Raw genomic sequence first — 13,573 nt, 5'->3', positions numbered from 1 at the left:
CTAGGACTGACGACCAGCATCAGCTCAGGCGGTCTATGGACTTGGCCTGTGAAGGCAACGGATGCTTCCAAGTAACCCCATCTTCCGGGATACCACGCGATCCGCAGTCTATCTGCACTCGATCCTATGCACATATGCGCCTCCCGCCCATGCTATGAACAGACCATTGGAAATGCCCCTCCAGCGCCATGCTAATAACCCATGCCATGCCATGCCAATGTATGTGAACACTCAAGGAGAAAAGCAGTCGTCGCAGAGCCAGGGTCCATTTATAGGTCTCCCCGACTCCCCAGCACACTTGCGATGATAGAATCGACCTTTGCATTCCTACAGGGATGAGCATAAGTCCGTCTCCAAGGGCATTCTAGGAACAACTTACCGGGCCGCGACAAATAACACGATCTAGTGGTTGTGTATGTTCCCCGCAAATGCAATCCAGTATGCCTCTAAGCTTTGTAGATGACCCCGACGTCTCTGTATTATGCATCTCAGTATCTTCTCCTCTCTCTGCCCTTTTCCCTTTCGTCTTCTCTGCTGTCCTCAAGATGTCAGCGCACTTATCAAGACACTGTTGCTCAACAACGCCTCGCATAATGAACGTCTCCATCAGCTTGCAGAATTCGGCTTTGCGGCTTTTCCTCTCGGCAAACCAATCCACGTTGGCCTCCACGAACCGTAGACAAGCTTCTGGTAGATACTTCTCGCACGTGAGATGCATCTCCATGATAAATGGGTTCCATCTGGTAATGTAATCTTTCTCATCATCAGTAACATCAGTGAAGTCCAGGATAATATCACGATGTTTCTGGTGAAGCCAGCCTTCATCTTTCTCATCATCACTATCCGGGATCTCTTCCCCTGGCTGCAGAATTCGCTTTGTGACGGTATCATATAGCGGCTTACGTGTCTTCGGGACGTAAAAGATCTTCCTTGGTCGAATAGGTACTTTGGGTTGCTCATTGTCAAGATCCATGACTCCATCTGTATCGTTCGATGTGTTTGGAGAGCTATGCCGTGAATCGTGTGGGGATGAAGATAGGGAGGACTCGTGGTATCGATCGATGAGGTGCTCAGGCCACTGATTGTGTTGTGGCCCCTCCCGTGCCTTCACCCAGCTTTCATCTCCATTCAAATACTTCTCCAGGTCGAATAGAGTCATAGGCCTGCCAAGCTGGAATGTTTTTACGCGCTCCGCTGAACTCGATCGAGGGCCTTGCTTTGCCGCCTCAACGAAGAATCCAGCTCTGGATGTGTTGGACCTACGCAATGCAAACTTGAAGTTGGTATGGTTTGTATGTAGATGCAACCTCAAGTCCTCGAGACGTCTTAGACGACGATTGCAGAAAGGACACATCAAGCCAACGACAGAGGTTTGTTGCTTTATGCCCAGCTCTGCAGCATCTGCTTTGCCGAAACCGTACGTTACAGTCATACCTTCTGAATCTTCTGTGGAAGCCTGGACGGATTTGGATCTGAGATTTCTGCGGGCCCTCGGGGATTTGCCTTGTGCTTGAGCGCTTAAGGTTTTCAGATTATAGGTTGGAACATTTGATCGGCGCCTCGAAGCACGATCTACTGGGCTATTGGGGGCAGACAGTAGCTCCCCCTTGACTTTCCGTGTTAATGGAGATGCTGGAATAGTCTCAGCAATAGCAGCTGTTGATGTGACGCCTCGGGGAGACTCAATCTTTGGAATCCTCGTTGGCAAATCGCAGAATTTGTTTGGCAAAGACCATTGCATTTTGATCTGCAGGCCGTATGGTACCTTCTGTTTGATTGAGCCATAAGAGACCTTGAGATCAACAGATCTGATTTGACGATCTGGATCTAGTAACCCAGGCATACTACAAACCAGACAAAGATCATTTTGCGTCACTTTGCCCGAAAGAAGAAGCTCCGTTACGGGACTGGAATCAGATGAGCTATCATCAATTGCATTTAGATCCGTGGAGGCTGTAATTTCAAAAGGTGGCCACTGTTTTTGGGAGCCTACAGGCTCCAAAGTGACTTGGACGTAGTACTTATCCCCGAAATCGAACTCGTACTCGTACTCCCCAAAATGGTTGGTCTTCCTCCGGTTGACGTAGAATTCTTCGGAAGATAGAATAAAGGGCTCGAGAAGAATAAGTTTTCTAGAAATTTCTCCATCGTCGTTAAAAGTGGTCCGTAAAGTACAGCTCTTATATTTTCGATAGACCTCAAGGTAGTCCTGTTGCCGAATAGGCCCTGGAGGATCCTCATCATTCTTTGCGCAGAAGAGTGCCACCGAACAGCGACATTTGGTGTCGATAGGACTCTTACGACCTCTGGTGAACTCCAATGGCTCATCTCCAGTTGGGGGTTTTGGTACAATGCTGATAACCTCAACCTTCAATGCCCTCTTGAAATCTACAGGCGTTTCGGGTAAGATGCCTTTGATGGATGTCTTGCTGCCTCTCGATGCTACTTCTTCTTGCTTTGGAGTCGAATTTGATTGGCGGCTTGAAGTAACAGAGCGAGATCTCCCATAGAAGTCAGATGGTCGAACAGCTCGGAGCTTTTCTGATAATCGAGATGCCGCTCCTCTACTCTCATTTGTCACATGACCAAATGGTTTGCGCCGGGGAGATACATCATCGAACGGGGAGGCATTGCTGGTACTGTTGAAGTCGCTAGTCTTGCGTCGTTTCGCTGGTCTGATATCCTCCTCATCTTCGTCGTCAGGAGGAGTCAGCGCCTCTGCTCGCGCCTTCAGCCCAGTCGACGTAGTCAGAGATGATAGTGTAGACCCCATCGTGAGATATTGTAGAGCCTTTCGAACATTCCTCTGCAAGAAAGGCTGGGAGTGACGATAGCGAGATCGATACCTTTCAATGACACCTTCACCTTCACTTCTGAGCGTCGCGAGGGACATATCTCGTAACAATAAGGCTCGCCAGCCTACAAGGGTCCGTTTGGGCCATACAAAGCAGCTGTGAGAAGAGAATGACGTCCTGGAGCCGCGGGAAGCTGGTCAATGATTCGGCTGTACTATGGGTGGGATTGTGAGGCTGAGGGCGGGCCTTAGGAGAAGAAGCGGATAGAGCGCGTCGGTATCCTATTGGCGATGTAGAGGAACTGACCCCAAGAGAAGGTGAGAAGGAAAAGAGAGACAAGAACTGCAGCTATCCACAAGATGAGCCTCAGCGCCGACCAGACAATCAGAATAGTATCTGGGTCGGGGGAGAAGACTGTTGATGAGTTTCCAAGTAAAGATCTTTATTTACGCTGTACGACCAACAAACCAGCGGAAGCACGTGAGGCAGTATCGGCGGGAGGAAGCAGACGCTAGACCCAGACAGGCCTGGCGCGACGGTGGAATTTAGCGCCGTTAGCGAGGACGATCCTGGGCGTGGCGGCGCCAGGCTGCAAGGCTGTCAGGCTGCCAGGCATGAACCATAGTTATTCCGTAGATATTCCGGGTGCGGGCGGACAGGGCTGCATGAGAGCAGAAGACTTCCAGAAAATCATCGTTGATTGAAACCGTCAACCCCAAACCCCAGCAGACATCTGGCAGAACAGAGCACAGTTCCGTTCTTGTCAGTCGCATACAAACATTGCTTGCTCCCGATGATTGAATAGAGTGTGTGCTGCGGGCTCAGAGCAGCCTCTCTGCAAACATGGCTTCTTCTGCTTCTCGCCGCGCATTGCGAACCCCGCCGCGATCTACTCGAACCAAACCGCGGATTTCCTACGCAGAGCCTTCGTCCGACAGCGACCTCGATGCGGAAGAGGACTATTCAGACGATGACAATGACAATGACAATTCGCCCGCACCTCCAATTAGCAACCGCCCTCGAAGAAATACAAAACCCAGAGCTTCAGCTAAACGGCAACGTTCTTCCAACCCCCGCTCGGGCGATGGGCTTGATTCCGCTCCCAAGAGACGCAAGCAATCAAAACGTACTTCTCCGAGACACATTACTGCCAGCTCGACTGATATAGACACAATTAAGACGAATGGCATTATTCCCCCATGGCAGAGCCTCCCCTACCACATCTTCGTCCAGATCTTCCAATACGCTACCTACCCTCTTTACGATGACCATACCTTCCAACCTCTTGCCTCTGGCTCATGGCTCCTCAAAATCGCACGTCTATGTCGATCATTTGCAGAGCCTGCCTTCACCGTCCTCTACGCTTCACCTCCTCTCGTCCCAATGGACAAGGCACACATGTTGGTGGACCTGCTGAAGAGGGACCCCAATACCCTGGCATTCAAGTATAGGCAGAAGGTTGAATCACTTCGGATAGATGTTGGACAGGTCGCTGCCTATTCTCTACCAGGGAGCGGACACCTCGATCTGTTTAGCTTTGTTAAGGATCTGCCACGATTGTTCGACTTGGAGTTCTACCATCAGAAAGACATGTCCCCATATCGAAACCTGGATGATACGATCAAGTGGAGTTACCCAGAATCGCTATTCCAGGCGCTCGAGTACATTGATCCGAACGCTGACCCCAAGCGGGGCGACAAGACAAGTGTCTGTAAACTGAGGAGTTGGCGTTGGTCATCCAGATTGGCTGGGAAGAAGTACCCTATCGAGTCGATTCGTGAGATGCATCTCAAGCCTTCATTTGCCAGCCTTCGGAAGATCGCGTTTGTAAATTACCAAATCCCTTTGGTGCGGAAAGGGGATGAAGAACCCCCCAAGCACGAAAATATCCTCGCAGACGCTTTGTCGATCCTCCCGAACCTCGAGCACTTGATTTTCGAATCTTCGACTCTTGTCAATGCGAAGCTACTTCCTCTACTCCCCAAGAATTTACGCAATCTGGAGCTCATCAACTGTTGGGAGGTTATCGCCGATGACTTTGCAGAATTCCTCCTCACCCACGGTAGTCAACTTCGCTGCCTCACCCTCAATCACAACCAATCTCTAAGTCTGTCATTCCTACCAGTCCTTGGTACAGCATGTCCAAAGCTTGAGGTCTTCAGGATGAACCTCACATACTTCAACCTCCACGCCACGTACCGAGACTCAGAACCGCAATACGAGCAACTGCTCCTCCCGAGCGAAGTTCCTGCCTGGCCAAGAACAATGCAAACGATCGAGCTGATTCAACTCCGCAAATGGGAGACTGAAGCAGCAGAGATGTTCTTCCAAAGTCTCCTCGACAGCGCAGCTACCTTACCTGATCTTCGCCGATTGACAATTCAGGCGATCCTGAATATCGGTTGGCGAGACAGGGCTTCTTTCCGCGATAGATGGGTTGGATCTCTCGACCGGGTATTCAGAAGAGTTTCCGAACCTCCCCGAAAACATGTCAGCGTCGCGTTCGAGAAAGACATCCCGCCGGAGCAGCTCGACGAGCGGGATGACTCAAACCAATTACCTCCAACCTCTACCCTCATAACCAACCGCTCTCGACCCAAGAGCTCAGAAGCAGCACCCACCCGCCGCTCAACACGCACCAGCACCAGACAAGCTCAAACAGGCAAATACACCGAAAGCCCCGACCATTCCTCGACCGAAGACAACGACCCGCAACCCTCGCAACGCCAACTCACGCGGCAAAACCGCATCCAGCGCGAACTCGCCATCCTCCGCGAAACCGCCGGCACCGATTCCCCCCTCGCCTCTCTCAGCCCGCCGCAATCCTCCTCCTCCTCTTCCTCGTCGGATGCGCACGCGCACGCAGAAAGCGATCCCGGGAAGAAAGAGCAGGTGATACAGGGCATGTGCGAGGTGGTCGATATCAGGATCGATAATCTGAGACCGCGCGAGACGCAGGCGACGGAAGCGGATTTTCTGGACGAGGAGGCGCCCGGGGATGGCGATTGGAATGGGGAGGATGTGGTGGAGGAGGGGTATGCGTGGTAGTAGTTTGTTTCCTTAACGTTACTTTACTTTACTTTTCGTTTCGGGATCAGGATCAGGATCAGGATCTGGGGATAGGGATGGGCATGGGCATGTGGCGTTTAAGGGATCGGGGAAAGGTTCTTGTGGAATGCAAGGTATGCATGCATGGATGGATAGTTTGGGTGTTATAGGTAGGAAGGGAGGTAGACTGACTGACTGACTGACTGTGTTGCTTGATACATGAATTCCTTAATTACCTACCTTCTCTTCTCTAACCCACCCTACCCTATTCATTCATCAGACCGGTCAAAAGAAAACAAAAGAAAAGAAAAACCAGTCAGTCAGTCAGTTAGTTAGTTATTGTACATTAGAAGAAGAAGCACAATCAACCAAATCAATCAATCAATCAATCAATCGAACATAATCCATTCAGCTCGATCATTATCACCCGCCCTCTCTTTTTGAGGCATTTGACATACGATCGATCGATTTCTATCTATTATGGCTAAAAGAAAATGATGTGGATTGTTTGTTTTATTTTTCATTTTTCATTATATAGTTTAGGTATACAGGTAGGTTGGGGGTTGGGGGTTGGGGGGGGGGGGCGTCATTTAATTTATTTATTTATTTATTTAATCCTCTAAGTTGAGGATTCTTCTAGGTATTCTTCTCCTGGTAGATTGATAGACTAGTATTGCTACTTCACCCCGGATCTGTAGCTGTAGCTGTGTTTTGTGACATGCTGAGCGAGATATTGTGAGGAAGTTGGTTCGTTTGCTGTGGTTTCTACATCTTCATTTATATCTCTGACAGCCTCAGTGTCGAGAGATAGAGACAATCCCCCGGCCTCCTCCTCCTCCTCCTCATTCAACACGAAACTCCAAGCTAGGCCTACGATACTAATGCCAGCGACCCAGACCCACCACGCGAAGCCCACGAGACGATGTTCAAGACCCCAAGCGAAAGCGGCGCCGCCGACGATCGGGCCCAGAGCGCGAGCCAACGCGTTCGCCATGTTACCGACGCCGTGGACGGCGCTGAGGTGGTGGGGCGCGGCGGCGGCGTTGGTGAGGAGGATGATGGAGGAGGGGATTGCGAAGGTGCGGGCGGAGACTTGGAGGAGGAGGAGGAGGATGAGGGAGGGGATGTGGAGGGAGGGGGGCAGGAGGGCGAGGTAGGGGACGAGGAGGTAGGGGAGGGGAAAGAGGGAGAGCGCGAGGCGGTAGGTGCGGAGGGTACGGAGACGCGTGTGGATGCGGGGGTAGATTAGCATTTGGATGAGGATGCCGTAGATGCTGGAGGTGGAGAGGTAGAGGCCGATTTGGGAGGCGGGAAGGCCGAGACCACCGGTGAAGGAGATGGGGGAGGAAGGGGGATCGGGGGAGGGAGGCGTGGAGAGGAATATGGGGAAGAGGTTCATGAAGGCGCTGTTGTGGAGGGGGAAGAGCGCGAATGATAGGATGGTGGTCAGTACGCGGCGGGTGTAAATGGAGCGCGAGGTGATGGAGAGTTTGGGGGGTGGTCGGGTGCTGGTTTCAGGGGTCGAGGTGATGCTGGGTAAGGAGAGGAGGGAGAGTTCGGATGTGTTGCTGTCGGACGTTTCGAGGGCAGAATATCCTGCTGCGCGCCCTTGGAAGATGCGTCTGGCAGTCCTCTTTACCGCAGCCCAGGCTCGCAGTCCTACATCCTCCCGCCCCGTCCACCCGGGCATCGTCTCGCGCAGGCCAAAGACAGCCAGACAGAGGCTGCAGAAGAGCACACACGCGTTGAAGATAGTCGGGAGCGCAAAAGGGAACGCGCGCATCCAGGCGACGCCCTGCTCGTAGCCCCCGATATTCCACACGCCCTTGGGCCCAAACAGCCACGCCAGGTTGACGACGGGATCAGCTAGCAGCCCACCCACTGCTAAGCCGACAACGTTTCCGGTGTTGAAGACGAGCGGGAGGAGCAGGAAGGCGCGCGACTGGTATTTCTTCTCACGCACCATCTCCGCTGTCATGGTGCGCATGACGCCGATGTTCCCATTGGCGACGCCGGCGAGCACGCGCCAGACCATCAGAGCGGGTATGGTGGTGCTGAATCCGAAACCAAGGTTGGCGATGATGGAGAGGACAAGGCCCACGATAATGGAGGGTTTGCGACCCCAGCGGTTGGCGACGGCGGCCCATGGGACGGAGGTGGCGAACTGGGCGAGTGCGAACAGGGCGACGAGGAGGCCGGCCTGGCGCGAGATGGAGACGGGCGAGGAGGTGTCGACGGGCTGCAGAGAGCGGATCAGGTAGTAGATGTAGGGCAGGAGGCAGGTGTTGGAGAGCGGTTCTGAGAGGCGGCAGAGGGCGAGGATGAAGAGTTGGGTTTTGTGCGGGAGGGAGAGCCAAGTGATGGGGGCCTCGTTCTTGTGTGCTGCGTCTCCAGAGGAGGAATCCTCTTGGACGGGTTGGGCAGTGAGACGCATCGTCTGTCTAGCAGCAGCGAGTTTGAGGTCGAATCTCTGAGGTCAAGAGCGAATGTCTGCGAGTGGTTGGGGGGCTTGAACGAGGGGAATGGGAGCTTGATAGCTGTGTATCTTGCAGCATATTAGGAAGAACTGAAGCTATTCAGACGTGGGAAACGAAAGGGGGGAAGGAGATAGAACGGAAAGAGAATTGGAGAGATAGATGGGGAGATGCAGAGATGCAGAGAGAGATAGGAAGAAAGAAGGGAGAAGAGAAGAAGAGAAGAAAAGAAGAAAGGAAAAAAGAAATGGGAACTGAAGAATCCAAAGCACTATGATCTCTCTTATCGGGACACACGGGACATTCTGTGCAGTTGTCCCCCTCCTGGTGATGTGCGGAAAGGGGTTAGCGGCGGGGGTACCTGCGCAAGGTTACTTGGTACGTGGATAAATACATCCCTGCCGTGTGCTTGGATACGAGGTCTTTGCGGCTTTAACTGGATAGAGAGACCTCTCTAAATGATAGTCGTATTCGATATAACGTCCTTGGAATGAGGGGTGTGATTACCATAAACTGCACATGTACCATCTGCTATTACTATAATACCATAATATTTTTATCTACCGATTAGAACGCCGCACTCCATCACATTTAAATGTCCCAATCAATAACAACATTCCCAACCAACAGAATTGAACCGATACGTGAACAGAAACCCCTGACATTGTCCCGTGTGGCGCTCTGGCTGGCCGTCTATCTGACCTTTACCCCTGGGAACTAAACCCCTTTGGCCCGACCCTCGATGTTCTATGGCGGCTGGATTCTCCTTCGGGGTTGACTGCCCTTGACAATCAACTGCTACGTGCACTTTTCACTTCGACCTCTCTTCCCATCACCGCCTCGATCCCTGCGCCGCTGTCCGCTCCTCGTACAGCGGGTACGGCAGGGGACGGCCGGGGACATGCCTTGCTGATGGACGGTGTGATTTGCCGCGCGAGAAACTATAGCCCTGTGGAAGATTGAACTTCTGTGATGCGGCCAGCCACATGTCCTGGGTGGCCTTCGACGGCAAGGTCTGATCGTTGAGGTATTCATGGCTCTCACTGCTCTCTCTCTCCTCCACGTCCACCATCGATGATCATCCGTCTCTGACAGCTGTCGGGTTGTCAATCCCTCTGCCGACTCGCAGATCTCGAGTCCACTCGCCGTCGTCCCCACTCTGCCCCGCGATGAAGCTCGGCCATCTGCCCGCGGGAGTGCCCTTCCGTCTCTACTCGCTGTGTGCATTTTTTGGTCTGGGCTCTTTCTTATGGGGGTGAGTTACCAGTGCTATTCCTGCCAGTATTTTCTCTGGCAGAGCTTTACTTCTTCCTGCTTGCCGATGTTGCTCTGGTCGTCGACGTTGTTGTTTCTTGTGGGGAAAGAAACAGGGGTCGTGCGCATCAATTGCTGATCTCTTGCTCTCCTATCCAGCTACAACATTGGCATCATCACCAGCATCTATGTCTCCCCTGGCTGGATCGTCTCCCTCCACCACCCCTCCTCCTCCCACAAGGGCCTCATCACCGCAATCTACTATCTGGGAACATGGACCTCGTATATCTTCATCTCTGGCGCGGCGAGCGATCGTATTGGGAGGAGGTATACGGCTCTTGTAGGGACCGTCCTCACCTGCGTGGGCGCCGCCGTACAGACCGGCGCGCGGGGCCATACTGCCTTCGCCATGATGATCATCGGGAGGATCATCTGCGGTTTTGGGAATGCCATGATCTCTTCTGCGGTCCCTCTATACCTGAGGTTCGTATGGTAGTTGAGCTGTCTTGGACAGAGCTGATCTAGCACTTAGTGAAATTGCTCCGGCGGGTAAGAGAGGATCACTGGTTGTGATCAACCATATTGGCATGGTCGGGGGTCTCAGTGTTGCTTTCTGGTTGGTCGCATCACGCTTGTGCTGGTTAAGGACGAGAAATAATACTCTATAGGGTAGGATATGGCTTATCCCACTGGAACGGGCATACAGGATTTGTCGAGTCTTGGAGACTCTCTGTTGCGCTCCAGTTCATTCCAGCAGTCATCTTCATTACTGGATTGCCTTTCTGTCTGGAGACGTGCGTTCTTGATCCATGATACCTACAATGGTCCCATTTTGAACGACCTGGCTAACATTGTCCAGTCCCCGCTGGCTCATCGAGAAAGGTCGCATTGAAGAGGCTCGGAGATCCCTCCAATATCTTCGAGGTCAAGATGGCAATCCTGAGGCCGTGGAGGATGAACTCCACCAGATTCAGCAAGACATTGAGCTCCACCACAGCGAACAGAAGTCACCCTGGACCGTCCTCTTCACAGACCGTGATCTGTTCGCTCGGCTTTGGCGGGCTGCCCTGCTGCAATTCATGGCTCAAATGTGCGGATCTACGGCTATCAAATACTACCTCCCTACGAACTTCTTGGCGCTGGGCCTTGGAAAGGAGCTGAGCCTGTTGGCAAGCGGCATCGAGAGTTCTTTGAAGGTTGCATGCACTATCATGGAGATGATGATCATCGACAAGGCTGGGCGACGCCGTACACTGATTCTTGGCTCCGTCGTGATGTCCATCGCCCTACTAGCAAGTCCACCCTTTCCCCAATACCACACGGCACTAACACATCACAGCTGAATGGCGCATTGCCAGAGGCATACCCGAACAACACTAACCACGCATCGGACTATGCCTGCATCGTCTTCATCTTCTTCTTCTCCTTCGGCTACTCCGTCGGCTTCGGCCCCAACGCCTGGGTCTACAGCACCGAGATCTTCCCCACGCACGTGCGCGCTCTCGGTCTCAACGTCTCTGCCAGCGCAGGCGCCATCGGCTCCATCGTCGTAGCTCAGATCTGGCCCGTCGCGATCCAGAATATTGGCTCGAAAACCTATTACATATTCTTCTCTTTCAATGCCGCTTCTGTTATCGTAAGTCTCTAATCACGTTGGGGATTGATAGATGCGTGGTCGTGGGTGTGAGTGTGTATATGCTGATTCCGGATGATAGCTACTATACGTCTTCTACCCTGAGACCAAAGGCCGCACGCTCGAGAAGATGGACTCGTTATTCAGTCGGCTGAGCTCGGACACAGAGCGCAATCCGGTCGAGCGCGTTGAGATTGTGGACGAGGTCAAGAAATGAGCGGCGTCTCTGGCTTCTCTGTCCCTGGCTGTATTTGGAATAATGCATATCTGAAATATGGTAAGAGATGAGGAAAGAAAAAAGTTACGTGTATAGAATTAATGAGCAAGGTATAATGTCCAGTTATAAATTAGTAATTGCTGCCAGATTTCCAGGCTCTTCTCCTGACCAAGGTACCTAGGTAGGTAGGTAAGCAACGAATGGCATTCCTCCTACAGGCATCTCAGGAGTTAGGAAGTTTACAAGATTTGATAGTGTATGATTGGATGCATATTTTAAGCATGGGCAATACCGTAATACGTCCGTATATCTCAGAGTTTGTTTGTGAGAACCAGCCTCTCCTTTCTTTTCCCCATAATGAATACTCGGGTAAAATAGGTAGGTTTCCATCTCTTCTCTCCCATCTATCTATCTACTGTATCTACCTACCTATCTATATCATGACACTTATGTTTAATACCAATTACAAGATATATATATAATAAAAAAAAAAAGAAGGGGCAGGGAGGGCGGCAGACACAACCCATCCATCCATCTATCGCCTTTCTTCTTCCGCCCCGTTTCAAATTCCAAAGCCAGCCTTTAGAATATCAGGATTGGTTGGTAGGTAGGTAGGTAGGTATTGATCAATAGGTTTAATAATCAGGGTATAAGACTATTATAATTTATCATGTCTGGAATCTTCCTTCCTATTGTTGTAGGAATTGGCTATTTTTTTCATGACATGTTGAATAGCATGGCTCTCTAGTTCTTCAGATTATCGATCTTATGGTTTTTTTTACTTAGTGAGTTGTCCAAGAGTTGCGCTGTCTTCTTCGCATTGCCTTAGAATGACTAGGTAGGTAACTTACCTTACCTAAGATACCATGTTTATGGATGGTTGGAGCTAGTTAATAGAATCTAACTCGCCCACAGCTGTGAAGTCTCGAAATGCGAGAGCTCGAGGATCCCTCCTACAAGTCCAGAGAGCTTGAGAAGAGAGTTCTTGCAGAGAGTTATGAAAATAAGGGGCTTAAGCAGACGAGACTTCTTCGATTTCCACTATTCTCTGATTTTTTTTTACTAGGATGCAATGGCTCGCTTCGCTCGCGTGAGTGCAATGCTGAGTCATAGGGGCAGAAGCCAAGTCTTTTGATGTTATACTGATTTTACTACTGTAACAGAAACTGTAGGCTGTTTAATTATGTACGCCGGTTTAGACCTGTTATATAGCCTTAAAAACGCTCTGATTTCACCCTGTTATATAGCCTTAAAACGCTCTAAATTCAACCCGTTATATAGCCTCGAAAACGCTCGAATCTAACCCGTTATATAGCCTTAAAAACGCTCGAATCCAACCCGTTATATAGGTAGTCCTAAAAACGCTCGAATCTAACCCGTTATATAGCCTTAAAAACGCTCGGGTTTAACGCCGTTATATGCTAGTAAAAACACTCGAATTCAACCTGTTATATGCCAGTAAAAACACTCGAATCTAACCCGTTATATAGCCTTAAAAACGCTCGGGTTTAACGCCGTTATATGCTAGTAAAAACACTCGAATTCAACCCGTTATATGCTAGTAAAAACACTCGAATTTAACCCGTTATATAGCCTTAAAAACGCTCGAATCCAACCTGTTATATAGGTAGCCTTAAAAACGCTCGGGTTTAACGCCGTTATATGCCAGTAAAAACACTCGAATTCAACCCGTTATATAGTCCTAAAAACGCTCGGGCTTAACGCCGTTATATGCTAGTAAAAACACTCGAATTCAGCCTGTTATATAGCCTCGACAACACTCGGATTCGACGCCGTTATATACCTCAAAAAAGCTCTGATTTTGTACTGTTATATACCTCGAAAACGCTCTGATTTGACGCCGTTATATGCCTTGAAAACGGTCTGATTTAACGCCGTTATATGCCTTAAAAACGGTCTAATTCGACGCCGTTATATGCCTCGAGAACGCTCGGATTCTGTGCCGTTATATAGCCTCGACAACACCCGGATTCGACGCCGTTATATGCCTTACCTATAGAGCCACTTACCTGTAGGGCTGCTTACCTGTAGGGCTACCTGTATGGCCGCTTGTAGTAGCACCTGTAGCATGTCTGTTCGAGTGCCTGTTCGAGTGCCTGTTCGAGTGCCTGTTCGAGTGCCTGTTCGAGTG

General features: G+C 50.8%; 4 protein-coding genes across 4 annotated transcripts; 2 read left to right on the top strand and 2 right to left on the bottom strand.

The window, feature by feature from the left end:
- Nucleotides 1-231: 231 nt before the first annotated feature.
- M430DRAFT_31180 (hypothetical protein) lies at nucleotides 232-2,893 on the bottom strand (the record flags this gene model as incomplete). Its single annotated transcript, XM_024866016.1, has 2 exons — nucleotides 232-327; nucleotides 380-2,893. The coding sequence occupies 2 exons, from the start codon at nucleotides 2,891-2,893 to the stop codon at nucleotides 232-234; spliced, it is 2,610 nt and encodes an 869-aa protein (XP_024717616.1).
- Nucleotides 2,894-3,568: 675 nt separating this feature from the next.
- Nucleotides 3,569-6,223, top strand: M430DRAFT_37310 (hypothetical protein). Its single transcript, XM_024867099.1, has one exon. It carries the CDS (start codon nucleotides 3,639-3,641, stop codon nucleotides 5,841-5,843), a length of 2,205 nt encoding a protein of 734 aa, XP_024717615.1. The 5' UTR covers nucleotides 3,569-3,638; the 3' UTR covers nucleotides 5,844-6,223.
- Nucleotides 6,080-7,821, bottom strand: M430DRAFT_53834 (hypothetical protein; the record flags this gene model as incomplete). The annotated part of the gene is made up of 2 exons (XM_024868422.1): nucleotides 6,080-6,103; nucleotides 6,670-7,821. 2 exons carry the CDS (start codon nucleotides 7,819-7,821, stop codon nucleotides 6,080-6,082), a joined length of 1,176 nt encoding a protein of 391 aa, XP_024717614.1.
- Nucleotides 7,822-9,197: 1,376 nt separating this feature from the next.
- M430DRAFT_61640 (hypothetical protein) lies at nucleotides 9,198-11,588 on the top strand. The gene is made up of 7 exons (XM_024868937.1): nucleotides 9,198-9,572; nucleotides 9,731-10,054; nucleotides 10,104-10,187; nucleotides 10,240-10,365; nucleotides 10,431-10,863; nucleotides 10,911-11,207; nucleotides 11,287-11,588. Exons 1-7 carry the CDS (start codon nucleotides 9,487-9,489, stop codon nucleotides 11,419-11,421), a joined length of 1,485 nt encoding a protein of 494 aa, XP_024717613.1. The 5' UTR covers nucleotides 9,198-9,486; the 3' UTR covers nucleotides 11,422-11,588.
- The last annotated feature ends 1,985 nt before the right edge of the window (nucleotides 11,589-13,573 follow it).

This window comes from Amorphotheca resinae (genome assembly GCF_003019875.1).
Source record: "Amorphotheca resinae ATCC 22711 unplaced genomic scaffold M430scaffold_12, whole genome shotgun sequence".
In the NCBI taxonomy this organism is placed as follows: Eukaryota; Fungi; Ascomycota; class Leotiomycetes; order Helotiales; family Amorphothecaceae; genus Amorphotheca; species Amorphotheca resinae.
Note: the sequence above shows the minus strand (reverse complement) of the source record. Positions and strands in the feature narration are given on the sequence as shown.